Below are 27,340 nucleotides of genomic sequence, written 5' to 3'. Positions count from 1 at the left end.
GCTCCATAAGAATCAACCAATCCAAGTCATGTGTACGATAATTTTCGGAGGGATTCGGCTGCACTGATGGAGGGGGAAACACCTACAGGAGCGGTGGTAATGTGTGCGTGAGACGCCAAGATTGGAGACTAACCGACGCCAGCGTCAAGCGAGTGACGCTGCGGCCAACCAGCGTCGACAACATATTTCCTGGTGACGCTGATTGGCCGTGGTGTCGGTTCGCGTTGGCGCCACTTCACTGGTTGGCGCTGGCGTCAGTTCACGCACATTACTACCGCTCCTGTAGGTGTTTCCCCTCCCCCATCAGTGCAGCCGAATCCCTCCGAACTCTGTCTGCATTCCTCCGTCCCTATATTCCTACGTTCATGATATGCATGCATCTACGTAACCTACGTAACTGCAATACTGTAATACTACATAAGATTTGCATGATGTACGCCACTATTTACAAGTATGCATCTACTACAATATAAATGCGCATTCACGAAAATCACGAGCACGAGTCACATGTATGTACTCACACGCTGCCTTAATTTGGCCTGATGATTCAACTATATACATACTTGCATATGTAGTCCTTGATTACAACAGAAAAGGATAATAAGAATAAAAGTTGGTTTATTTGGAGATTGAAGTTTATTTCAGCGAGCAAAACGAAAATAAAATCACTGACGAATTGTACAGGTAAAATACTGCAATTGTAAGGAGCAATGTGTACGTTAAATACGTTTGAGTATGAAACTTTTGAAACAGATGAAACAGTGGCAAATACGTGAGTACTTCATCACACACTAATTTCATATTCTTCCCTAAAAGGTTAACAATGTATTCTCTCTGAATCACGTTGTCTGTGTTGATTTACTTTTCGCAGAATAAATGCCTCTACCGATTCTGCTACACTCACACCTGATGCTAAAACCTCTTGCGCAAAATGTGGATGCCATAAAATTCATATCTCGTTGAGGAGCAAAAATAGATATTGTAAGGCGTGCTTCTTGTCTATAGTAACGCACAAGTTTAGAGCCACACTTGGTAAATCAAGATCAGTGCGCCCAAATGATTCGATACTTATCGCTCATTCAGGAAAGGCGAATTCAACGGTTCTGGCTCATCTTATCAAAGCTAACGCAAACGAATCGGTTCCCAAAAGGCTGCAGTGTCAATGGAAAATACTTTATATAGATGGTAAAGATACATATCTTAATATATAAAGCAGAAAGTGTTTATGTATTTCTTTGTCGCCTAAAAACTTTTGAACTGTAAACTCTGGAGTCACGAAATGTGTCCCAGCTCATTATACCTAGCTAATCTGGGTGAATGTGACTATTTTCACAAAAAAAATATTTTATAAAAAAAATTAAAAATATTTTTTTTTATAAACTCAGAATCTAAATTTTGAGCGAAGCCAAGTAGTAAAACCAGTGAAGCATATGTTACAAGTAATTGTCTACTAAGATGATCTTTTATGTGTTTTCACCCATCTTTATAGATGGCATAGCGAAAGGGCGTACAGTCGAAGAAAGGGAACTCATTCGAAATATGCTAGCCACAGAAGCGGACGATCTAGGGTTACCAACGCTCATACTGTCTTTGTCAAGGTGTACGATCGATAATCTTTGCGACGAGATACAATCGATAAACGTGCCATGTGCAAGCACCGCTGACAATGATGTACTCATGCAAGAAATGTTCAGCAAGTTGGAAAACGATACGGCGAGAGATGAATTACTCCATCAACTAAGACGCGAGTTACTTGTATCTGCAGCTCGTAAACTGGGTTGTAATAAAATCTTTATCGCCGATACATCCGTTGATCTCGCGATAAAAGTGCTTGGAAATGTATCAACCGGAAGAGGCTCTCAGTTGTCTCTGAACGTCGGCTTTTCTGATGCAAGATGCGGCGATGTAACGCTTCTTAGACCACTGAGAGACTTCACCGAAGAGGATGTTGTTGGTTATTTAGAATGCTGTGAAATAATTCCGGTTTTTGCTTCTCTAAAATATAATCAATCTTTTCCTGCTTCTATAAGGAGCATTACGGAAAATTTTGTTCGTCGATTAGACTCTGAATTTCATAGTACCGTGTCTACGATATATCGTACTAGTGAAAAATTGGCGACCAAAACAAATGCCAATGCTGATATTAATGACATCTGTATAATTTGTGGCTCGACTATAGACTCGTGTTACTCGCAAGAGCAACCTTCGGTTGTCGAAGCGAGAACATTTTCCAGACTAGTTTCAACAGGTACGGATTGTTTGTCAAACGTGGTTTCAGGTTCGTTAAACCTTTATGGGCAATCAAAAGATGACAATGAGCAGGTAGAAGGTGCATGTAATTTGGACAAGAAAATATGTCTGTGCAAGAGTACCGCTAGTGCTGATATTCTCCCCAACGTGCCATCTCTACAACCCGAAACACTTGAAAAATATCTCTGTTATGGCTGCAGGTTAATTTTCTTAAATTCAAATGGAATGTGTACTGCATTACCTGATTTCATATTTAATAAAATCCGCAAAGAATTGCAAATCACGAGTTTACGAAAAGAAATAACAGACTTTCTCTTATAATCGTGTAGATAACAAATAAAGGCAATTGATATTAACGTAACGACAAAAAAAAATTAAACCTGTTACTGTAAGCTGTAAGAAATGTACCTGGATCGTGTTATTTAATCATGTCTTACTATACACAGTTTACGCGGGTTTTCGCAATATATAGCTGTACTGAACAAAGATTGTACACATACAATATTTATACTTACATAAATTCTTATACATTTCCTCATCTTACGAATATGATTCCCGCCAAAATTCAAAAATTTTCCCCTTTGGGCGAATTCCACTTACGCCCAAATCGCCCGTCAGATTCATTACGGTAGGTTTCCTTATACGCGACTGGACGCATCGTCAAGAATTTCAAAGTCGATTTTCTCGAAAATGGAGCGCAATAACAAAAAATGTTATTTCTTTTTCTCGACTTATTTACTTGTTATAAATCGAAAAGAAAGAGTAACTTTTTTTCATATCGCGCTTCATTTTCGAGAAAATCGACTTTGAAATTCTTGACGATGCGTCCAGTCGCGTATAGGAAAACCTACCCTAATGAAACTCACAGGCGATTTGGGGGTAAGTGGAATTCACCCATTATACTCTGGCGTAGAGATATTCGAAAACATGTTCTGCATACTACATGGAAATCAGCATCAATAATTGTCACAACTCGCAATCGGGCGAGTATAAAATAATGGAATTTTTCGATTGGTAATTGGTAAGGAAAGAAGACCGACTACTTTGCCAACAGATGGCAATGCCTATGAAATTAACTTGCATACTAACGTACATTACATATATGTATAGGATACGGATAGTAGCGCACTGCGCAGGTAGTGCATTGTCAATTGTTACGTAAATGTGGTGAATGGTTGGCAACATCTTTTGTCAGTTTTGTGAAATTAGTCTGATTTAGTCAGATTTTAAATAATGTATGTAACGTATTGATTTAATGCTTAATTTTTACGCTGCATGCTTTGTCTAGATATTTGAAAAGGAAAAAAAGAATGAAACGCGAACGATAGTTACGTAGAGGTTAGATTAATGAATAAGGGATAACACAAAATAATTTTGTTTAGTTTGCAGTTTAGTTTATGCGGAAGGTTTTTTGTCGTCAGTATATATTATCCCATTTTAAATAAATAATTCCAAGTAGGAAAATGAATTGTAACCTATGCTTTTAACAGAAACATGATGAACTTTTATGGACTACCCGCCTTCAAAACTCCCTGGACGGAAACATTAGGCAGCGCGTACAATTACCAAGACCATCCGTTTTGCAGAGATTTTGAGTTACGTCTCGCAGATTGCGTCGAAGCTTATGGATGGTACAGATCGCAGGAAAAATGTAACCTGTTATTCAAGGACCTGGAAGAATGCCTGTACAGTCTGAAACGAGACAAACGAATATCCTTAATGCAACAGGAACGTGCGCGTCAGAACAAAAAGGGGGAGAAAAGGCAATATCTGCCAGCTACTTTGGTCGATCTGTATTGAGAATAATATGGAATCGAATAGAGACGATGAAAGTGTATGTTTGTGCATTAGAATGAAGAATAGCGAAGCATGTATGATACATTAAATGTTTCTGTGCAAAACGGCGTAGTGTAAAAATGATTTGATGAACATTCGAGTACCATTAGCAACAAACTATGGCAAGTAATGTTGTTATACGATATTAAACACGCAGCACGAAAGCAAAGCAAGGCAAAAGAAAACGGAACGTTATGTCGTGTATATTTTTATCTCTGTCTTCCCATCCATCCTTCATATTTCTTCCCGTTTAATGTATTGTATTGTAATTATATGTACATGGAGTATTGGAGACGTGTTTCATGCGCGTGGACTTGGTTTTTCTAATTACTGTAACAGACATAAAAGTTTAAAGCAGTTGCAATACGATCGGGATCTACCTGGTTGAAATCAATGATGAGAGAAGCACGCGTGATTGAGAATAGCGTATGCGCGTCGTTTAGAGCAGGTTGCCACTAGATGGCAGTCAACTGCTGAACGAAGGAATGAATAGCGTAACGTGTGTCTGTGCGTATATGTATGTATGTATTTACGTACGTACATGCATACCGATTCATACCTACGTACTACGTGCGGTTTGGCGGGCAGGCGGGTGGACGGGTACGCAAGCGACAGAGAAAGATACGCGGGCACGACGGTAGGTTGCCGACTTGTTAGGCCGGAAGGCGGGCGCACCTGTCTGTCATCAGCGCCGACTGTCAATCTTACTGACGCTGGCGCACACGACACGAGAACCCGCCGCATTCGTAGTGTTTATCTGTCACAGACATTGAGAAATTAGTTGTAACGAGTAATAATTTGGATAGAGAACGACAGTGTGAGTGAATAAAACGCAAGAAAACTACGCGGGCATACGCCGGTGAGTTGTCCAACGACGGATTAGTTGGGCTGCGAAGAAAACGTGAGAAGAAGCCGCCAAGACTCGCCGCGTGTGATCAAACTGTTGAACGGTGTGGACGCGCTGTGCTCTCGGTGTGCTTCTCATTTATTGCTCGTACATTCGCGAACTTTGACGCGAACTTTGACGCGAACACTTTACGCGGCGCGTACGGAGCAAATTTCGCGATCACGCTCGTGCAAGCGTCCTCGCGCGAATTGTCCATCAGGTTTTCTACTTTTTTTTTTGCTGGGTCGTTTATATCATTTCACTCGCTTAGCTACTGCACGCGTGTTTCAACTACAATTATCAGGTCGCAATGAAGCGGTGCATGTATTCCCGTGTTTTTTCACCAGTCTCTTTTCTGTTTGACAGTTGATCGATTATCGAGTAAACATTTCTGGCCCACGAGGACATTATTACACCGCGTGTGCGTTACATCTACTGCGATTTCATCGCTATGGACCATCGCATTGGTAAGTGTATATCGATGAAATAATCACTACGCTCGCGACCTAAAGCTCACGATCGTGTCGGATAATATCAATTTTTGTTGGATAAAACTATCTCTACTATATTGAAAATTGTATCGTGGGACGCCATCATCTATGCCTGTGCTACAGCGCGTGGCTACCGAGCAAGCACGCAGCAGCGAACCAGCTAGCTAGTCAGACACGTGGTGGCGCGCTACGGCGCGGACTTCGTTACTTGCACGGGGCTCACCAGCCTTGCTCCACGGAATCCGCTCTTCGTTATAATTACCAACTGTCATTCTGCTTTTTCCGTCGTGCCTTCCATGCTTGCCTGCCCGCTTGCTTGACTGCTTGCCGGCTCGCCGGCTCGCCTGCTCGCCTGCTTGCCTGCCTGTCGCGTTCGCTTTTGCGTACACGCGTACTTATTCGCTGTACGTGTATGGATATGTTTACTACGTGCGTTTATCGTCGTCGCGCGTTACACGACGATAATATATATATATATATATACTCTACATGGGTATATATTTGCAATAGTGTAGCAACTTTTTCGAAAAAAATTCGCGTAATATCGCGGCGATATTTCTAAATAGTTAAAATTTCGAATAAATGTACTCACGTAACGAGCCGGGGTACTAATCATATACAAACGCGTAGCCGATCTTTCGTTTGAATGTCATGGTCCGTGGCCTGCTGTGGTGTTTTCGAAATTATACAGAAAAATTATAAGAAAGAATAGGGTGTGTTTGTGAAACGACGTGTTTGGTTACGTCACAAATTATAACCAATCACGAGTGAACGGATAGTCGAGCTATTAATTTGCGAAATCTTTTCGTGTAACGGCCCTTAAATGAGTAGCTATCGAATGAGAATGGGAATGAGAAAATTTTTAGTTGGTACATACAGGGGAAAATCAAGTTCGGATTAGAGTCCAAGATTAGCAACTCGGTAAATGGGTCGCCGCGATACACAACGTTATCTAGCTTTGGTCAATGGCCAGTGAAACTCGTTTGAGAAGACACGAGAGTATTGTGTAACACACCTAATAATAGTAATAACAGTGCTACCAAGTAGTAACGGCGCGAGTAATAAAAGTAATGCGCGTTATTATTTCAACAGTTTTTCTACCACAGAAATTTCCATTGATCGGATTCGAGTTGTAAACGGCCGATAGTCTAGGGTCTAGAGTACAACTCCTAGACTAATAGCTATCGAATACTTTGTGCTACTCGAAAATCAGTGTTATTAAATGGATATCGTCTAACGGATATAAAGTAGAGTTACAACCTTTACGTTTATTATAGTTTTCCACACATTCCAAAGAGTACTCTGCTTTCGATCCTCGAGCCTCTATAAGCCTCGATCGACATACATATTTATGTACGTATAATGATTGTTGCATTTTATTAAGCGTTGCTTAAATTCTTTGGATGCTCGATTGCATATTTCGATGGTGGTTAGAGATTCGAAGAAAAACATGGCGGACCGTATGTACATGAATTCAGAATGATGACGCTGGAAACATAGAAGTTACGCGCTCTATAATTTACCTATTAATTACCTATAATTTTACATTGTACCTATGTACTTGAGCAACGCGAGAGATGGCGAGAGACCTGGCAGTGTTGTACGAGGGTGATGAGAGAGCGATGGGAGGGGGAGGGAAAAAGGGATCGAGAGAATGCGTAACGGACGAAACGAAATGTATTTCATAAAATGATCGTAGCTTCGTGTCATCGTATCTCTGGTTTGTTGCGTAACCGATAGTATACACAGTCACTCATGCCACTCTGCCCGCACTGCTCGGCTGTTCCCCCGATAGCTTCCGAGAGTCTTCGATACACATGTAATACTTCTTTACCGACCGATCCACCACCAATCTTCGTGGCAAAATGTGTACAGCTTATAACCTCTGCTTTAAACTCGGAACGGTGACGATTTGTCGGGAGAGGACGGTCTTTTATTTAAAACTGTATTGTTGCTACGATGTTCGATCGTACAGTCGCAACGCGTTTCTATTCGTTTGCGAATATTACAGTGAATTGAAAAGATGTTCGAAAAGATGACGAATAAATTAGCCTAGGACGCGGTAATATTCTAACCGTTGCTTCTCTCATCCGATTCAGATGTTTCGTACGAACCATCTGTCGTGGCAATTCGGCTACCATTGCCGATGCATTTCCGTAGCTTCCGCGTTGCGGCAACATCTATTATATCGTGTATACAAGGCATAGTTATCATTAGCCCTTTCTTTCTTTCTTTCTTTCGTTGTTTCCTCGGGCTATTTATTTAATGTTGGAGGTTATCGTATCGGACGTCGCAAGATCGTAGAGGGTATCGTAGATGGTATACTATACATGTATATGTAACGCGAGGCACATTTCACACGACGCGGGTTGGACAATGTATGGTAAGAGATCCCTCGAAGTTTCATCGAAACGGTTACTGTTCTTGTTGCCTAGTTAAAACAGAGAGAGAGAGAGAGAGAGCGAGAGAGAGAGAGAAGACACTTGCAGCGATAAGTATTCCACGAGCAAAGAAATTGGGGAAGGAAAGGGGCAAAGGTTTTCTCGCATTTCTAATATAATCTATCCCAACTAGATTTCATGGAGCGTAACACGATGGACATCTGCCCAAATTAAACAATTCTTGACACGAGCTAGTCGCGAAGCGACGCGAGACACGAGCAGCCCAAAGACTGTAGCTAAAATCGTTCTATGCGCTGACCTACGAGGAATGTTCCTCCCCTCTCGATTCGATGTCCGCTTTGCGTGTCGACGATTCGAAGCTCAGCTGTCTTTTGCTCCCGAAACACCCCTGCGAAAGATTCCGTCGGCGGCGCGGCGCGGCACGGCGACGAATGCCTGCCGTCTCTAACTGAACCTCCACCCAACACCGCCGAACGGTGTACGACGATGAACCGGTTTGCAATTCCTCAAGCTCTGGGCTCACGATCGTGTGAATTGAATCTCTTTCCAAGGCGTTTTCTTAATTAGTGGGATTGAAGGCAATTATCTTGCCAAAGCGTTTCTTCGAGCTCGCAGCCAAATCTAGGGGTTACAGCGTCCGCGTGAACGTAAGAAGGCAGCGCTTGGTTCGGATAGGTTCGGTTTACGTTAGCGGTAGTTGGCTAACGAGAGGTACAAATTCGTCGGTTGGTTGCACGCACCATCCAACATTCGCTTAAACTGTTGTAAGGAATCTAACGAATACTCGCGAGGCATTTAGAGACGAGTTACTAAATGATTTGTTACGAGTTACGTTCCAACAAAAATCGGCTCGGGCGATTCAACTTGAACGGGGAAAAGGTACACACGCCAAGGCTGTAATTTTCAGGGGGCTCTTAGACTTTGATTCTGTACGAGTAAATTGTGTCTCATCGAAAACATTTTATGTAAAAAATGTAGCCAAGTCTCGTGACTTTTCACCGGTAAAAAAGTTGGGAGATCTCTCATGTAGAACCGAGTCTAGCGCTCTCGTTAACTCTGACACTTTCATTCACAAATCACTCCAAGTCTACGTCTTTAGTTAAAGAACATTTTGTGACTTGGCAATTACGCAGCACGGGGAAGTTATTACACCTTACAATGTTATGTAAAATTAAGTCCACGCTGTAAATACATGTACGTCCAGTTCCTATATGTAAATATTATTTTATGCGATACTTTATTAATAAACGTGAATATTAAAATGTAAACAACAGACGTCGCATTCTCGTACTGCGTAATTGCCAAGTCACAAAATGTTCTTTAACTAAAGATTCAGTGATTTGTGAATGAAAGTGTCAGAGCTAATGAGAGCGCTAGACTCGGTTCTACACGAGATCTCCCAACTTTTTACGGGTAAAGAGTCACGAGACTTGGCTACAATTTTTACATGAAATGTTTTCCATGGGATTTCACTTCTTTTTCATATCACGAGGCTGTGTTACCGTGCACAGCAAAACGATATAGAGTGAAACAGACACGAACCATCTCCATGCATAGGGACTACTCGACAGAGTTGGGGAAAATGTAATCTAATTACAAATTAGAAAGTAGGATTAAACTGTAATTGTGCAATTGATTACACATTATTTTCAGTAATGTTTCATTTAGATAGTTGCCAAAACCAAATGGTCAACTACCTAAATTAACAATTACAGAAAATAACGTGTAATTAATTGCACAATTACAGTTTAATCGTAATTTGTAAATTTTAATTAGATTACATTTTGCCCAACTCTGCTACTCGATGATGGCTGATTTCGCCATCGTCATTTAAATACAAAATTTTAGTTCCCATACTATAAAACTCGCCTGTCATTGTACTGGGCCCATCCGTTGTCGCGCCGCGATATTTGCAGCGAAACCGCGAATTTTGGCAGGCGAGAATCGTGATTCGCGGGTAGCCAGCCATCTCCGCCCGCGGTTTTCGCGAAGTGGCGGGTTCCGCGCCGTGACCAGTGACTACGTTTACGGGGCCAGGACCGAAACTCGCGTCGAGCGCGCCGGGACGAAAATTTCATATATCTTTTTTTCGGTGAAACGGTGGGAGTTTTTTTTTTAACCCCTAACTGGTATCCTGGAGTCGCTCGTGACCCCAAGCACCCAAAGTTCGATGTACAATTTTCAGTTGTCTAAGTTGGTAAACTGAATTTCTAATTAATTTTATAATAATAGTTTAACTTTCTACGCTTCTATTATTTTATACATTACCTAAGATGAAAATATTCATAGTGGTTGCTCTAGTGTCGACTTTACAAATTTCTGTGTCCTTTTTTATTTGGGGTCTGCCACGACCCCAGTATACCAGTCACGTTTGCCAAAAACAGTTTACCAGTTAAGGGTTAAATTTCTTAGCGAGCACCTGGGAGCTAAGAGGAACGTGCCTGTCAAATTGCATGATTATGGATTCGCGGTTCCAGAGAAATCGACTTTCTTTCATAAATTCTCAATGAAGAAGATTTTTCTAGATTTTTTAATTTTTCTTTTCTTTGCATCCCAAACACTACCTTTCAGCCAAAGTTAAAGTTTCTAGAGCTGCGAGAAGTACGTCTGATTTTGATGACCAGTCAGTGTCGAAATAACGAAACTTTGAGTTCAAACATCATTTAAACTAGAAAATCTGGAAATGTGAAATTCGGGGGTTTAGTTCCGTTTGCAAAGTACTCTAGATAAATAGAAAGAAGTCTCAGGTTTCTGGGTAACTTCAGCACAAAGCTACAGGGACGTGAAAAGCACGCTGAGTTGCTTCCAGAAAAGAGTAGCGCTACGGCTGTGCTTGCCCGACTCGACTCGGCGGGGGCACTGCCGTGCCCCCAGATGGTTCGGCAAGGAGCGACTCGATCGATTTTTATTAATTCGTTTTTTACTGTACATGTCTTCTCTGCGATGTTCTTATTCTTCGATATTTTCTGACTTTGCATTTAGATGCACCGCTGTTATTATACCGGCGTTATTTGAGGATAGAGAGGACACAAGGAGATATTTTTATACACGTACATACGATTAGAAGAGGCTGCACGAAATATGGAAATTATTACAAGATGACGGTAACTAATGGATAAGCATGAATTTATTGCCTACCGACCGCGATAGGGCCAAGGGAATATGGTAAGCATCTTATCGCGTTAGAACCTACCTACCCTCGATCATAAGGAAAATAGAACACGAGTTGTGTCGATAAGATAAAAAGGGCAGCTTTACCGTATCCGAGCCAGTGAATCGGAAGAACAAACAGACACGTGGAAACTGAACAAGTTGAACATGTTGATTGCAGGCGACGAAGAGAACAGCCAACTAGAAACGAGAGGAAATATATTTCGGCATTTTTCGGCAAGGAAATGAAAATCTGCTTTGCTGTGTGAAAACTGGCGCGCTGTTTATGCGGCGATAAACGGCAAATGAAACTTGTAATCACGGGGGAACTTTGTGAATTTCGTCCCGAGGTGTTACACAAGTGGCTCGTATCGTGGCTCGAGTCTCGACTAGGTTCCCGTTCTAAACGTTCACGCTTTTTCTGCTCGTAGATTACGGTTTTATCTCGCAGCCTTATCTCGCACTATCGGTCTTTGTATCTCTTCGTCTTCGCAGCGGTGGCGTTGGAGCGACTACCATATTTTTCTACGCACAGACGCGATAAAAGGTGAAGAACTTACTTTCTCTAAATCAAAAAGCTTTCAGAAGCCTCACATCTCTTTCCGGCCAACTTTGCTGTTTTAAATAAAATGATGCTTCTGATACAGTGGCCGGAGTTATCTTGATAATTTTCTACGGCAGCAGCATTTGAAACTCCGAGGTGTAAAGGTTTTAGAGCCGAAGAACAGATAAGAAGCAGCTGTTGCGGAACGTGTTTCCCGCCAACAAGTAGAAGATGCGTACTATGGTGGGGACAGCTTTACGCGCTATATCGCCGCCGCGCGTCACTAGGACAACGCGGGCCAACGGGTCTCGTCGTATCATCACGGAGTCTCTCTCTGTGGCGGGAAAGACGCGAAGGGAAGGGATACGAACGGCTACGAACGGAGAGAGTCCAATGGCTAGCCGTGAAGCGAAAAGTGGGCCCGCGCGGCCGCGCGTGCGGATCTCTCTCTCCCCCTTCTCCCCTTCGCACCACACTGTCACGCATCGCACACGCACACACGCGCGCGCGCGCGCATTCGCTCTCGTCGTGTTGTCCCGTCTTGTCAGAGCACTGTCAAGCCGGCTTCCGAACATGGTTGGCCCAGTCGCGTCCTAGACGGTCGTATACCCAGCGGAGATTCGTCGGTTCTCGAAATCAAACGCGAATGGCAAGCAACGCGTACCTACGTCTCTTGCGCTTCGAGTCTTGTCGGGTATTAATCGTTAGAAACGGCTGGTAGTGAGAGAATTACAATGTCGATTCGAAAAAGGATGGAACTGCCTGGCCAATAGTCGGCGCGTGAAAGAAATCGTGAATGGTAAAATGTGAGAATCGATTCGCTCGATTTTGCAACTGTAAACGAAGGTTCTGAGAAGGACGAAGCAGGGGCGGGGGGGATGTGCGAAAGAGAAGTACGTAACTGAGAATTGAAGTTAATTTACAAGACTGTGAAATGCAGCCGCGCTGGGAACAGCGCGAGGGAGCGTCATCGAGATCGATGTTCTTATCGTTATTATCATCGGCAACGAGGCAGCATCGTTCGATAGAGGAAAAGGAAATTTAGTAACGTTCGATGCCATTGGACGTGCAATTATTAAAACACCGTGCGTCGCTGCGACGTCTAGCGAACGAGGCAAATGTCTTTCGTTCTGTGTCGTTTGAATTCCGATGGTTACGAAGCGAAGTTTAGAAAAGAGGGTCAAGAGAAAGATAGCGATAGATGGAAAACGCGTGGGTAATGATATTGGTAAATATGCGTACCATGAAACGGTTATCATAGCGATACGATGGTATATGTATGTGCATCGATTGGATAAAATTTCTATACATGTATTCAGAATGTCGTCCTAGCTGCGTGATAAAACCGAGTCGCTGAAATTCTTCGCCTGGACACCACCGCGGGGTCCGTATCTGCGCAACCTGTCCGACCTCTTTCGTTCTGACGAACATAAGAACGTCATGCTACCACCAGCCTCCGTACATTTGGAACAGAAAGACAGTACCGAGAAACTTGCAGGTACACAACAGCAATATCATCAAGAATTTCGTATCCACTATTATCACGATCATCAACATCGACACACACAGAAGCAGCAGGATTATCATCGTCGCCGCAGTCGCCATCGTCGCAATAACAACGATCACCAGCATCACCACCACCACCGCCATCGTCATAATCATCGTCATCATCATCGTCGTCATAGACACCATCATCGTCACCCGCACGATCATCAAAACGACCGTCAGCAGCAACAGCAACAGCATCGTCGCCGTTATTCGCGTAACTCGGGTTGTCGCCGCGCGGTATTGCCAGTAGCGTCGTCGGTGACGACGGTATCATGTAACGACAGTTCGTCTCCGTCCCAGCATACAAATATGTTTGCGACAGGTAAGATCCCGCGTGTCGTAATTTCGGCGGATTCAGATAGATCTGTTAAGAGGAGTCGTTCCTCGAACAGTAAGGTAGACATAAAATTATGCAAAGCTATTTTGTTTTTGTGGGGGCTAATAATGAAGAATCGATTTTCAGATCGATCGTCCACAGTTTGTCTAGGCTTGGCACGGAAAATCGTGCCTGTTGCGCAACTGGCGCCCATCCCCCTCCACACATATCTCTCTCTCTCTCTCTCTCTCTCTCTCTCTCTCTCTTCCCCCCTCTCCCTCTCTCTCTCGCGCGCGTGCTAAACTAAAGAAGCGATGAAAACGTATCTTCGCCTGCTTACAATGCTTCACACTGATTGCCTTTCCTTTATACATACTTTTCACGAATACTCTTCTTCTTCTACTTTCTTCTCTCTTCGCCTGTTTATCGTCGGGAGAACAAGATTCCCAGCTGTACTATTAACAACCTGTGTATGCGTATCGCAATAAATAATGCGATCCATAGGAGAACAACGAATCGTCAAGTTATATTGTTAGAAGTGATACGTGCATGTACACGCCACGTGGTGTGTGCACGCACGCCTCGAGGGCTGTCCCTCCCGTGTTTCAAGTTTGATTTCTTTGCGATTCGGGGGGATATGTAAAAAGAAACGAGGAGTGACGGGAGATGGAGAGGCTATAGATGTGGCGTGTGTGCGTGTGTGCGGGCGCGTGTGTGCGCCAGAGAATCCCTGTAAGCATCGCTGTAAACCCCGTGGCACGGTTCGACTCGGGAGTCGAATCGTCAGCGGTCAGCTTACCACGTGCTCCCAGAATTTAAAGCTAAAGAATACTCTATCCGTTGCTGATCCATTATACACTGCAACAGGAAAATGCGGGTCGCGATTACAAAGCTGGCTTGAAAATCTATTATTCTCATGCGCGCAATTTAATAGCGATCAAGCACGAGGGGTGGGGGGTCGCTACTTTTTATAAATATAATTTTTTTTCACGGCTATCTATTCTCTCATTGTGCACACGGGTTCCTCGCAGCGCTACCAATGACCCTGCACTTTTTGCTGTTAATTCGAGCAGCCCGGAATTACTAATAAATACTAAATTCGATGGCATACGGATGTTGCGCGTGTATTTGTGTTGAACGCGCGTAATCGGTGTATTGAATGCAAAATATGCGAGACATTGCGTACGCAAGTAGATGTCACAAAGGTTAGCCGTCAGACTTGTTTCGGTTTCCAACTTCTTCGCCTTAACACGTACCGTTGTTGGATTAGCGGGGCATATTTCGAGAAGCAGGATACGACGCGATTTCAATAGACTTTTCTTTCTATTTTTCACACTTGCCTCACCTTTCCTTTGGCATCCCCCTATAATTTAACAGAGACAATTAAACCCGAATTTGCATATATTTCCTATACTGTGTTACCTGCACCAATTTCCTTTCCAAAGGGTGCCCGATAACGATTCTTCGGAAACGCGTAAAATCGAGAATAGCAGGCGCAATAAAACTACGCGTAACAATATTTTGGAACGTGACGATGGCATTACTGATTAACGCGGTGCCCCCCATTGCGATGCGACGAGCTTTGGAGATGGCCCGACCGAATTATCGGTTACCGACTCTGTCGGCATTCGGCATGCACTTTGAGGGGTACGTAGACACCTCAAGTCGGGTCGATACAATCTCGGATGTTGGGATATACCTATTATCGATGTTGTCTCAACGAGAGGCGTTTTCGTTAGGTGGGCATAGGCAGCTACCTTCGGCGGTGCATCGTCCAATATTCCGACAACCCTCCCTCCACGTTCTTACGCTGCCAAGTCTATCGGTTCGATTCGATTGCCCCGGGAAGGTGAGGAAACGCTATTAGTGCACACGGTGCATTCGTAAAGTTGCCGGCAACTCGTTGTATATTTAGATGAATGGAGGAGGAGGAGGAGGAGGAGGAGGTGGACGCTGCTCCGTGTTCCGGTTAAACTAAGGTCGCCGAGTGTCTCTTTCTTTTGGCTAGATATCGGCGTGTCGGCTGCTATCGCATCGATAATGTTATCGGTACAGTTTTCTTACCGTGCGCCGTTTTTACCACCCTCGCCCCGACGCCTGGCATCGCCGTCGCGCGACACATACATAGTAGGCATTCGTCTAGCCACGAGGAGCTTGGATCCTAATTTTGTGCCGTCGGGTTACTGGACCTTACGTAACTACAAACTCTCAAGTGCTAAGATTAGTCGTCGGTGCGATCTAACCCCAGGGCCGTAGAATTAGCCCGGGAGAATATAATTTCGCGAACAAACGGGGAGAAAAAGAATCCATCTCAGGTGTCGGGAGGATTCGGCGAGACTCTGACAGATTTATTTACGTTGCCTGAATGTTTAAAAGGAAAAGAAGGAAATGGATGAGAAAAATCACACTGGTAATAGAAAATCGAGCTGCGCTTGCGAATCATTCGTTTCTTCTTATTCCCATAGATATCACGCGTTGCCTACGTATTTACTACACGCTTGGGTAGCCGAAAGGATTTCGGGCTTACAGCGGGAGCCAACGACGGATTTCTGTTATGAAAACAAAGCTTTTTAGGGCCGGATAAATGCCGAGAGGCTAGTCGTTGCCGAGTAATGATAATAATAAAAAGAAAGAGAATATGTATGGCGCGTAGAGTAGGTAACGGCGCGGCGGGTGGGTTACCTAATATGTACGAGTAATTGAACGGTGAATATTTTGTTTCAGCAAGAGAACGTTTCCCTTCCTCGAGTAGTACAGATGACGACCAGAGCGGCTCCGACACGGACTCGAACGCATTGCGCGCTAAAGTCCACTCTGGGATACTTCACCACTCTGGCTCGCATTCCGTGAGAAAACGCAGGGGAAACCTGCCGAAGCACTCGGTGAAAATACTGAAGCGGTGGCTGTACGAGCACAGGTACAATGCCTATCCGAGCGATAGCGAGAAGCTGACGCTCAGCCAAGAGGCGAACCTCACGGTACTCCAGGTCAGTGATGTTTCCCTTTAATTTCCGTCCTCTACCCTCCGTGAATTGAAAATGTGAAAATGTGAACACCCGGAGGCCTGCAAATGTGTGTTTCTTCGGTATGAAAAGCATATTGTATTTGACGTAGGTCTGCAATTGGTTCATAAATGCTAGGCGACGAATTTTGCCGGAAATGATCCGAAGGGAAGGCCACGACCCTCTGCAGTACACGATATCTCGTCGCGGCAAGAAGATGCCAGCAGGAAGTCATCAGCAGGCATCCAGTCTCGGGCCAAGGACCAACCAGAATTGGGATTCATTGGCTGGCATGAGTGCGCCGAAACGCAGCAGAGACCATGACTACGAAGATCCTGCTGGACTAATGTATCGGTTCGTCACAATTCCGTCTGGTTAATAATATATCTGGTATTATCATAGTTGGAGGCGACCGTCTTCTTAACGCGCGTGATTTTCGCCTTTCAGAAGCGAAGAGGACAGTCCGAACGATTACGAAAGTAGTTCCCATAGCGAGGAAGAACGCCCGACTACTCAGTGGCCTAGCGTGATAGTCTATCCTTACTCGGAGACAAAAATTGAGCAGAACGTCGGCCAGCTTGGTGCTTACGAAGAGACGATTACTCATCCGGCGCGACGAGGGTAGGTCTATACTTTGCGGATTAACCGCCGAAAATTAACGCCAGCTAACCCCGACCGGAATCGATAAATACTTTCTTGCTTCTTCGTTCAGGGACGAAGATGAATCTTCTATGGGGAACGAGGCTGCATATTGGAGCGCACCGAGACAGCATCTTATCCAGACGCCCGATGTGCAGCACGAAACCGAAGTGTATAGTACGCGCAACGCTCACAGTCCACATACGGATGAGACGCCACCGCCGACGCCACCCGAAGAGGACAAAGACAAGTTCAAGTGTCTCTACTTGCTGGTCGAAGCAGCTGTTGCTGTGCGACAACAGGAGAAGGAACGCGAGGGGGCCGTACCGGTTTAACGAGAGCGGTGTTGCTTGCCTGTCGTTTACACCCAACTCTGTTTAGCTTCCGATTCCATTACCCCAACCCCACCCCCCCCTCCTCCTCCTCCTCCTCCCCGCACAAGAACATTAAACAATCTTATCACTTTGATACCGCCACCGCCACGATTCGCGTCGAGCCTCGTTCAGTAAAATATTCTTTCCGTTCTTCCTTTACCTCGCAAGTTTCGAAACGCGCGAGTCAAGCGGACAGCGCGAAACCTAGTTGCAGTCGATTGCAATATCTGCGCGCAGTGTGAGATGCGGGTAATTCTCTCAAGACTCGAAAAATAATTGAAGCCAACCAAGCTGAAAGTAACCAAACGTTTACCCTTATGTGACAATATTGCCCCGAGTGTTGCGGCCTTCTCTTCGTACGCATGTGTGTACGCGTTTCCACATATGCGAACGACGTAGGCACAGTTCAAAATCCGCGCGGTCAACATAATCTTAAGCAATTCTTTCTTCTGCCTTTTTTTCTGTTCAAAGAACAAACAACGAGTTTAATGAGAATGAATGCCGCCGGATTCCTTGGGGAGACTGAGAAATATAATATCGCGGGTCAAATTATATCTATACACATCCGACGAGCAACACGTATTGTGTCGTTTTTTTTTTTTTTTTTTTTCTACTCTTCTTGGCACGTACTTGAACGTGTTCGTTCAGTGCCGGGATACCATATAAAGCCAACGGCCAAACAAGTGCCAAAATTTTATATTTCAAGTGAAAAGTTCAGTGTAACTGGAGAAAAGTTGGATGGAATGTTAATTTAAATTTCATTCCTTGGATTCTCCGCATCGTTTACCGTAGTTCGTAGTGGAATCCTCGTGGACATGTGTGTTTCTTTGAATGTTTCGAGGGAGAAAGGGGAGAATCATAGAGGAGACAAGAAACTGATGTTATGATATGTCGTGCAGTGCGAACCAGGCAGGACCCCCGGGGGTTTAAAAGTATCGCTTATGTTGTTCGTCAAGTTTTATCTGTTGCCATATTCCCTCGCGAAAAAGTGTCTCGAGTGCGCATAATTGTTCAGTTTTACAGACATTCGCAATGAGCGTACATACTCTGAATCAGTTTCCATGTACGTTTGTACCATAGTATTTTTTTTTTTTGCTAGATAAATTAAGGCAGGGACTAGCCAAAGAACATTGAAAGCATTTCGTTGCGTTGTGTTTATTATTACTATTACTATTATTATTACTATTACTACTTATTATTATTACTACTACTATTATTACTATTGCTGCTGCTGCTACTACTATTATTACCACCATTATTATTATTACTACTATTATTACTACTACTACTACTACTACCACCATCGCCACCACCATCACCACCGCCACTACTACTACTACTACTACTATTATCATTATTACAATTTTGTTCTTTTTCTTTTTATCGAGACTAGCGATTGATTGCATGACGTTAACGATTGCGTGTGTTTTCCTTTCATGTTTCGAGGCTATACGGTACTTGGAACGAGAAATATATACGTTATTTTACGCGTATTGGTTTTAGCTTTCCTCTGGTTGTTACTATTGAAACATTATGCACTAATTCAGATAGCAATTGCGTTTATCTTCGCATTTACGTTAGACAAATAAGACTGTTTGAAAAGAGATTCGTTCACCGTTTTAATGCGTCGCTCGCATACGGTTGAGACGGTCTCTCCCTTTCCTCCCTCAAACGGTTGGCACTGTGCCGTCACACTGATGCTGACTACATAATCAGCGATTTGTTTAAACGTGTGTCGACACGATATCGATGATGATCCTTCCGACGGGGGAGAATCACATTTTAACAAACGATACACAAAGACACGTGAGCCGCTCGTTGGTTGTATCATCGGGAACATACATATAAGCGTGCACGTGCCTATCAAAAACAGATGTGTGTGTGTGTGTGTGTATAAGTAACAAGTACATACGTATGCATAGATTTCTATTTTACACCCACAAAGATGGTGGAATGTATGTGACGTACAAGTCTTAATTGTAAGAGATAGTCGTTAATTGGGGATCAGCGTCGTGAAATACGAATCGCGTATAGAAAAATCATTGGTACAAACGCCAAAGACTTAACTGTTAGGTTTATGGATAAACAAGTTGTTTAAATAAATTTAAATAGTAGATTCCTCTTTGCCGAAACTATAGCTAGTAAATGAGTTCGTTGTGTGTCTGAGCGATTGAAAGAAAAGGGGAAAGAAGTAGAAGGAGGTGGAGAAGATGAAGAAGGAGAGAAAGGAACTGGTGTCGGAGTATCGTGCCTATGAAACGTATAATACAGTGTCCCTTGTTGCGTATATTGTGTGGTCAGATGTGAATGCGGACGTGAGCGTGAATCGATGCGAACGTGTATGCTGTCAGTGCGACGCTCGTTAAACATGAATCTGTTCTGTACGCGAATAGTGCGCATCGATACGCGAGCTAGATTTAAACATTTAAACCGTGTTCAAAGAATACAAAGCTCTTCGATGTACAAAATACGATTGAAATTTATTTTTAAATCGCGATATTAATCCGTAAGGTCGCGAGACCGTCTCGTTAAAAAGTGTTGGGAAAATAATTTGCATTAGGTTAAGGATCGATCTCTCTCTCCGACAGAGAACAAACGGCCGGGAGGTAAACCTTCTCGATTGCACGAAGAACGAAACGTGCGGCTAACGACGAGATAGATGACGAAGACGGAACCGGCGATAACGACAAGACGAACAACAGGCAACAGACACACACGTATGTGTTAGAATCACGTTAGAATTACGAGCCGTCGTTGTTATACTGTATTCCATACTTTTTGCCACGTTGAAATCGTGAACCGAGGTTCGCCTTCCTCTTGCCTTGTGTCGCGCAAAGGCGAAGAAAGTCAGAGCCGTAATCATCTGTACATACATACATTCATGCATACAGTACCAAATTATCCGCATCGAAGCATCGAATCTTTCAAGTTCCTAAGTAATTCAAAGTTTTGCACTATCGGAGAGTCGACGAAGACAACAGGCAAAATGGATGAGCGCGTGTATGAAAGGAGTGTCGATCGCTGTAATTCGGATGGAAAAGTTATAAAGCAATAAGAAGAGTGCCTTGCTCGCTCGTACGTTCTTAACGCGTACCAGTAATCATATACCTGGCGAAGATTAACGTCTAAACGTTCGCCGAATTCGTCGAATTATGTCTAATGTACCTATTTACTATTTTCAAGAACACTTTAGGGAAAGTGGAAAGTAAAAAGTAAGCATATCGTTCGCATCCGCTGTTTGCTCATTCTTTTCCTTTCTCGTTTGAAAGCAGTAGAAATATATAATGCTGTTTTACAGCAATACTTGTTATATAAAAGTTTGGAGGATAATAATTATTGCGTGCGGACAAGAATAGAAACAGCCGTGCGCAGTGGAATAGAAGGAAGGCACAGAAACGGTGTCTACTGTGATTGCAAAACATCTTCACCCCCATAACGATCGTCTGCGAATCAGGAGATCTCGAATTTATTATAAACGTTGGGCTGCTGGGGGTGGGCGCGCTGTGTGTGTGTGCGTGCGTGAATGCGAGCAGACACGCGTTGGTTCCTTTTTGTACCGTTTACTTAATATTCAGTAGCATCATTCTCTTTAACGGTGCTCCAAGTTCCGAGTACGTACACGTTCGATTAAGTTGCCCAATGCTTTGAATATAATTTTGCGCACTGATTATGCTTCCTTGGGGTTGGAAATCAAGGGAAGCGCGTAGAACGGATACGGTGTTGAGAAGAAGGATTCAAGAGTTTAATTGCGTGTGCCGTATAGCGTTAAATTGATTCATCCACGTTAAGAATGAAACTATCGTGTCGTATCGAGCCCTCGGTCGGCGGAGTCGTCAGAGTCCGGAGTTTTGGACCGAAGCGTAACGTTACCAAGTGTGGGGTAGTAAATAGTTCGTAGGTAGTAGAGAGACTTTCCTAAATGGAAACAATTATATAGGTACATACGTACATACTTGAACGCGCCGACTCGAATCGTCCGCCGTCTGCGGGTTAATACACTATGTATAGGAGGGAGGGTACCTAATTACCTATCAACGAGTAATGCAAAAGCCTTGCGTCTATTCACCGCGGTTGCAACGCCGCGAAAACAGGGTTATCATCGATCGCGTATTATCATATCATTAGCAGGTATATTAAGGCGCTTTTGCCTTATTACAGCGACTACTAGATGCACCCTTAAATTTTTTAGCGCTTCTTTCAAACATCCTGCGTATACGTTTACGTAGGCATACACGTACATGCTTGCTGTATGTACGTACGTGTTCTAGACTCGACCGTTGTAATCGGCGTTGTACGAGAAAGTGTGCACGAAAACTTGGAGAAAATTTCCCTTCGTACACGAAGCGGCCGGCAGATTGAAATCAGCTAGCTATACTTTTAAGTCGAGCTGGACATGGGTGTATCTGGTGCCATAGAAGAGCGCTGTAAAAATGCGTAGCGGGGATTTAATATCATCGGCTATTAATTAGAATTAGAGTTATTAGTTCCGACGTTAAAAGCGCGCGCACTTTTCCTTCATTTCTTTGTCCCGTGCGTGGTCGATTGTATGCGTGCAAATGTGCATCCCCCGTGCTCGTATCCTCACGATCGCGGTGTTCCGACTCGACTTGCTAGGGGGCGTTTACGTGCGTATACACGTACCTACATACATAGAAACGTACACTTTCGCAGTGCGTTTTCGGGGACACTCGTCGCCGCTTGTTGATTACGAATACGCGAAGTGGCCAACTTTTTAATGAACCAGGATTATTCGTTATTACCCGCTACCTTGGTCCGGTAGAGTCGAGTCACACGATTACGCGTACCCACTCGCCCGCGTGGGTTCTCGGAGTAATTTAGTATTAGTAATATTGCATTGTTCGATTCGCGGGTTTACAATAAAGTACGTCGTGAATTTTATTATTAACATATCGAGTATGTCTCGCATGTATCTGTACCTCCTTCCTCTCGTTCTGTTCTGTCCGCGAGAGCACGGCAAATCGCCTGATGCTGATCCGCAAAACGTTCCGCAAATTTAACGGTACTGCGAAGGGAGCGAAAGAAAGCTGGCGACGAATAAAGAATTAACCGCAGGGGGTGGGGTGGGGTGGGGGGTGTTTTACATTAAAACAGCAGGAATGGAAGCGAAGAGTAAGAGAGGACTAAGTGCGCGTGAGTGGGAAGCAACGTAACGGAGGATAGCGTGGCTCGTAAAACGATGAACGTCGAGCGGGCTACCGGTCACTGGCGGAATCACTGGTCAGTCCGAGGCAGAGAGCGGCCGAGAGAGCCAGCCTTTTGCGAGTTTCGTGGCACTCGAACGCGCCGAAGTGATTGTCGCGAGGCGTAAGGGCCGCGCGTCGTAAGGATTAAGGAGCGCGAGCCAAACGTTGGTCCGGTAAAGCGACAGTGACGCGCAGCGACGGGGTCGTACGCGCTGCACGCTCGTGCACACGTGCCGAAGTACCGAGTTACCTTGCGCTACGCGCGAGCCACAAGAGGCAGGCGCGCGCGCGCGCGCCCCTGGCGCACAGTGCGAGTACGCGTACGTAAAACTGGTGGATTTTAAACGGGGAAACGTTTGTTGTTATTCGCGATAATTGTGCGCCTGCTGCGTGAATTGCTGGGGGCAAGGGGAAGAGAGAAGAGTAGGCAGAAGGAACTTGATTCTGTCGGGTCTATCTTTCGAGCAACGGCAAGGAAACTGTGGTAGGTGCAATTATGCCGTAGCCCTGTTAATCAGCGTGCATCAAAATTACCCCACTTATAGTACAACGACCGTTCCTCTGGCGGTAACGTCTCTACCTCTACGAAACAAACAACGTGTCTGTCACGAATCGAATGTATCCGTCTACTTGCACCCGCAATCGCCGATTTTTAACATTTCTAGTTGCATATATGCTTTTACTCTTAGGAGAGAGAGAGGGAGAGGGAAAGAGAGAGAGAGAGAGAGAGAGAGAGAGAGAGAGAGAGAGAGAGAGAGAGGGAGAGAGAAATATGTCCTCCAAGATTATCCTTTTTCTCATTTTTTCCAATCTGATAGATATAGCCATCTGCGTAATCGAGACCCAAATTATTATTATTATTATTATTATTATTATTATTATTATTATTATTATTATTATTATTATTATTATGATAGTGTAGGATTCGTCGATGACAAGATTCTCATCGATTTCTTGTCTATTCAACAAATTTCAAGTCCACTACTTATTGTTACATACAATAGAAGCAGCAAAGGTAAACGACAATCTTTCAATGATTGCCGTTACGCGAGGATATTTTTATTTTGGGTCCTTTACTGTTTTAATTGCTTCTTTCATTTGTTCGTTTATTGCGAACTGATCGTGAAATAAATTAATTATCCATATATTATGTCGGCAGGACCCCCAAGTACGCAAGTCCTCCCGAAGGGCAGATTTAAAACGAATTAATACCGTCTTGTAGACAGACGTAAAACCAAGTAGCTCTCGCGACTGGTTTTCGAAGTCCAGTCCTGAACCGAAGCTTGCTCGATTCTTGCCGCATATCTGGTATGTACAATTTAAAGGGCCACGCAAAGCTTTGTTCACCACCTTCCGTGCGATATCGTTACGTGCGAGTTCTACAGGAAAGAACAGAGACATGTAATCTCATTCGAGTTCCATTGCTTCTTACACCTTCTCCGAAACTGTATCTGAAATTTTGTTTCAAGGATATTAACGTTAAGGGCCAAGTGACTGCGGTTACGGAAGAGGGGTGGTGAAAGCACGAAGGGGTGGACCAAGAATGTATCGATAATGGATTGAATGAAAGGAGGAAAGCAGTAAAAGTGTATAGGAAAGAAGAGCGAATTGTAAGTTGTAGGTAAGTAGGTATATAAAGTACCTAGCTTTAAACAGAGACGTACCTATCGGGATTCCCGCGTGATCGTTTGATCCACGACCCGATTTTACAGCTGGGCCTAACGGTTCGGACGAACTCGATTCGATTCAAGATCCAATTCATCACGCAGGTCTCGTTCGACTCTGATTTCGATGCACGCGTCGACGTTGATGAAGGAATGTCGGAAGGACTGTGCGTATGTAGGTAGATATGGTGGTGGCCAGAATTTATATTCCACGTTTGACCTACTCGGTTCACCCCCGTCTTCTCGTTCTCCTCGAGATTCTCACTTGCGCCGATCAAACAAACGGGCACTTATGAGCTGACAAGTACTTAGCTACGTACCCGAGGCTCGTTATTTGCGAACGTAGAGGTAGAGCCAATTCATTTTCGATGCAACTACATAGAAATTAATTGCTCTGCATCGGTTCCGTTCGCAAACACTGTTATAGGCTGAACACGTCCCTTGGCTGATTGATAGTCACGAGGACACGAGTCACGAGCCGCCACTATATTAGTATTGGTGGTACATACCTAGGTATCATCGTTTCGATATGCGCCACACCGCACCGCGCATGCCGCATACGAAGGTAACGCGCGTTTTGTCAATTTACAGAATTACAGTTTACACACCTAACGGGAATCCCTTTAATCATTATTGTACAGAATGTACAGTAGGGTGGCTCTTATTTACTGTTGGTAGAACTTTTTTTCAAGATTTTCTTCGGGGCACCCTCCAGGATAGTTTGAAATAATAAAAAAAATCTGTGTAAAGTTTGAGCCCGGTCGGATAACGGGAAAATGTGCCCCTGGGCCTTTTAAATAATTATTTAACAGCTCGCAAAGTCGATTTTCTATAATATCCTCCAAGTCCTCGAAAATAAAAAGTACATTTTTTTTTGTTCGCCTTTATAAATAAAAAGTGTTTGAGAAGCATTTAAGCTTTGAGAATTTGAGAGAAAAAGTGTTTTTTTAGTTTCTCGGACTCTTTTCGAAAACCGTTTGTCGCACGGGAAAAGGTAATAGAACATAAAAGATCCTCCTTCTCCGGATCTACAACTTTCGTTTGACATATTGTTTGATTCAATCAATAACTTGGAGTATATTATAGAAAATCAACTTTTTGAGCTGTTAAATAATTATTTAAATGTTTAAGGGCCCAGGTGCACCTTTTCCCGTTACCCGAATTTCACACAATTTTTTTTTTTTCATTATTTGGAACTATTCTGGCGGGTGCCCCGAAGAAAATTCAAAAGTAAAAAATAAGAGCCACTCTAATGTACATACACGTCGCGCCGTTAGTCGTTAATGAAGTAAAAGAGGATACCCTTTTCTTTAAACTTAAAAACAGATACATCCTACATCGCTCGGACAATAACTTGCCCTTAAGATTAACAACTTCTCCGTGTGGTCGGAGGAGAGAAAAAATATGGAAAGGAGGAGGAGCATGGTGGCATTACTCGGATTGATTTTATTCCTGAAATCGTCGGATGTCGAAAGCGAAAGCGGCACGAATGGGCATTCTTATTCGAGATACTCTCATCATCGGCAGAAGAGACTATTTTGGATAACCAACGATGGCCGAATAGCTTTACCGCCAGGCACGATAATGACGATAACTCCCACGCTAGCGTTACCGTTCGTTAGATATCCACCCTATGGCTTTCTCAGTAACATGACCATCAGTCTCCCTTTCACCAGTGAGTAAACGTTGCCTGATTCTTTCTTATCTCTTCGTACTTCTCACTTACAAGACAGTTCCGTCTCCCATCTTCCCCTGTTACAGTCGATTTTGACAAGCTTGGTCTTACCGACAACGAAAACCCATATGGCGCTCTGCCATCGGCGTTCGAAGCTACCACGAGGGATCAAGCTTCGACCACGGCAGAGTTTATTGCGGCGTTTGTAAAGCGTCAACTTAGTAAGAGGGAGGCGATCGCGGATCTGCCAACAAATGCATTTTATGGGGGCGAAAGAGCCCTTTTGTACGGTACCGCCGAGGACATGCTCGCGAATTTTGGTTTAAACGGAAAGGCCTGCCTGCTAAGAGCGATCTGCGAGATACAAGGACACCCGTTGAGCAATTTCGGTCTTATCGGGGAAATGCTGAAACTCTTTTTCACGTAAGCGTTTCTCCATTTCAAAGCGAGCTTGTATTTTAATACCTATTGTACTGTACCTACCTAAAGTATATTTATCATTTTTAGTGCCAGTAAGTCACCGTTTGCAAATCTCTTACAAGATTATGTTGAAGCTGAAAGAAGAGGAAAATTTCATGGAGAATGCTGGCCTTACTTCAAGGATTGCCCGAAATCGTTATTTCGTTCATCAGAAAATAGATATACGTAAGCAAACATAGGTGGATAGTCATGAGTACAAAGGTGTTCTTGGCCTACCTAATATCTTTCCTTTCTTCCATTTCTCCTTCTTCAGGAAAGATGCATTTCACGAGAACGCTGTCGCTGCTGAACCAGTCGAGATAAAACCGGAAGGTGTGGATCAACGTTCTTCATCGATCCACTCAACAGAACGATCGCAGAGGGAAGCTCAATTGCCTCGAAATTCCAAACACGCGATGCACCCTTCTATGTAGAGTGTAGACATTCTAGTTGTTCGTCGGGGCGCGCAATTTTTCTTCCCTTAAAAAGACACTCAAGTTTTAACAGTTGCTAACCACGTTCCCTGATCCTCGAAACCAAGTGGAGGAAAAAGCTGCGCATTTCACTCATTGTCAGTCGGAAACCAAATATGTGATCTGCGTTTTACGCTTTGCTGGCCTATGCCTATGTTGTGGCCTATGTCGCGATTGTCGCGGAAATAGCATACGCGCGACTTTCTATCGCCATATTATTTCTAGTAATTTATTCTTTCATATTCTTTTACTTAATTTACATTAAACTAGCAAAAGCTAACGTTTAGCTATTCGGGTGAATTATTAATGATCTAAATATAATACTCTTATCGTTCCCAGTTTCACTCTGCAAGTGCGTTTGTGTCTCGTTCGATAGTTTTACCATCGCTATATAGTATCATCTCTGGAAAAATATGCACTTGTACAT

General features: G+C 43.8%; 3 protein-coding genes across 5 annotated transcripts; all 3 read left to right on the top strand.

Moving 5' to 3' along the window:
* The first annotated feature begins 363 nt into the window (after window positions 1–363).
* On the top strand, window positions 364–2,738 carry Ctu2 (Cytosolic thiouridylase subunit 2). Its single transcript, XM_076811333.1, has 3 exons — window positions 364–772; window positions 872–1,185; window positions 1,490–2,738. Exons 1-3 carry the CDS (start codon window positions 711–713, stop codon window positions 2,569–2,571), a joined length of 1,458 nt encoding a protein of 485 aa, XP_076667448.1. The 5' UTR covers window positions 364–710; the 3' UTR covers window positions 2,572–2,738.
* Window positions 2,739–4,730: 1,992 nt separating this feature from the next.
* Window positions 4,731–18,631, top strand: LOC143368528 (uncharacterized). The gene is made up of 7 exons (XM_076811334.1): window positions 4,731–5,058; window positions 5,339–5,439; window positions 16,148–16,410; window positions 16,538–16,779; window positions 16,873–17,046; window positions 17,138–17,478; window positions 17,510–18,631. Exons 2-6 carry the CDS (start codon window positions 5,424–5,426, stop codon window positions 17,397–17,399), a joined length of 957 nt encoding a protein of 318 aa, XP_076667449.1. The 5' UTR covers window positions 4,731–5,058; window positions 5,339–5,423; the 3' UTR covers window positions 17,400–17,478; window positions 17,510–18,631.
* A 5,723-nt stretch (window positions 18,632–24,354) lies between these two features.
* LOC143368529 (uncharacterized) lies at window positions 24,355–26,880 on the top strand. 3 transcript variants are annotated; one of them, XM_076811337.1, is made up of 5 exons: window positions 24,355–24,485; window positions 25,633–25,981; window positions 26,068–26,404; window positions 26,489–26,626; window positions 26,715–26,880. In XM_076811337.1, the coding sequence occupies exons 2-5, from the start codon at window positions 25,711–25,713 to the stop codon at window positions 26,872–26,874; spliced, it is 906 nt and encodes a 301-aa protein (XP_076667452.1). In that variant the 5' UTR covers window positions 24,355–24,485; window positions 25,633–25,710; the 3' UTR covers window positions 26,875–26,880. The 3 variants fall into 3 exon arrangements, with proteins under 3 accessions (XP_076667452.1, XP_076667451.1, XP_076667450.1); XM_076811336.1 differs by having other exon boundaries at window positions 24,357–24,481; XM_076811335.1 differs by having other exon boundaries at window positions 24,460–24,871.
* Window positions 26,881–27,340: the final 460 nt, after the last annotated feature.

The sequence above is a fragment of the Andrena cerasifolii genome, chromosome 4 (genome assembly GCF_050908995.1).
Source record: "Andrena cerasifolii isolate SP2316 chromosome 4, iyAndCera1_principal, whole genome shotgun sequence".
Lineage (NCBI taxonomy): Eukaryota > Metazoa > Arthropoda > Insecta > Hymenoptera > Andrenidae > Andrena > Andrena cerasifolii.
The sequence above is the reverse complement of the archived record's forward strand: the minus strand, read 5'-3'. Positions and strand labels throughout refer to the sequence as shown.

What these genes read in the sequence shown, in the direction of transcription:
- LOC143368528 (XM_076811334.1), top strand. An exon ending in CGAACCTCACGGTACTCCAG is followed by an intron (nt 16,411 to 16,537) that starts GTCAGTGATGTT and finishes TATTTGACGTAG; the next exon opens with GTCTGCAATTGGTTCATAAA. An exon ending in ACTCATCCGGCGCGACGAGG is followed by an intron (nt 17,047 to 17,137) that starts GTAGGTCTATAC and finishes TTCTTCGTTCAG; the next exon opens with GGACGAAGATGAATCTTCTA.
- LOC143368529 (XM_076811337.1), top strand. Translation starts at nt 25,711, where the DNA reads ATGGAAAGGAGGAGGAGCATGGTGGCATTACTCGGATTGATTTTATTC. An exon ending in ATGCTGAAACTCTTTTTCAC is followed by an intron (nt 26,405 to 26,488) that starts GTAAGCGTTTCT and finishes TATCATTTTTAG; the next exon opens with TGCCAGTAAGTCACCGTTTG. An exon ending in TCATCAGAAAATAGATATAC is followed by an intron (nt 26,627 to 26,714) that starts GTAAGCAAACAT and finishes CTCCTTCTTCAG; the next exon opens with GAAAGATGCATTTCACGAGA.
- Ctu2 (XM_076811333.1), top strand. Translation starts at nt 711, where the DNA reads ATGTGTACGTTAAATACGTTTGAGTATGAAACTTTTGAAACAGATGAA. An exon ending in GATGAAACAGTGGCAAATAC is followed by an intron (nt 773 to 871) that starts GTGAGTACTTCA and finishes TACTTTTCGCAG; the next exon opens with AATAAATGCCTCTACCGATT. An exon ending in GAAAATACTTTATATAGATG is followed by an intron (nt 1,186 to 1,489) that starts GTAAAGATACAT and finishes CCATCTTTATAG; the next exon opens with ATGGCATAGCGAAAGGGCGT.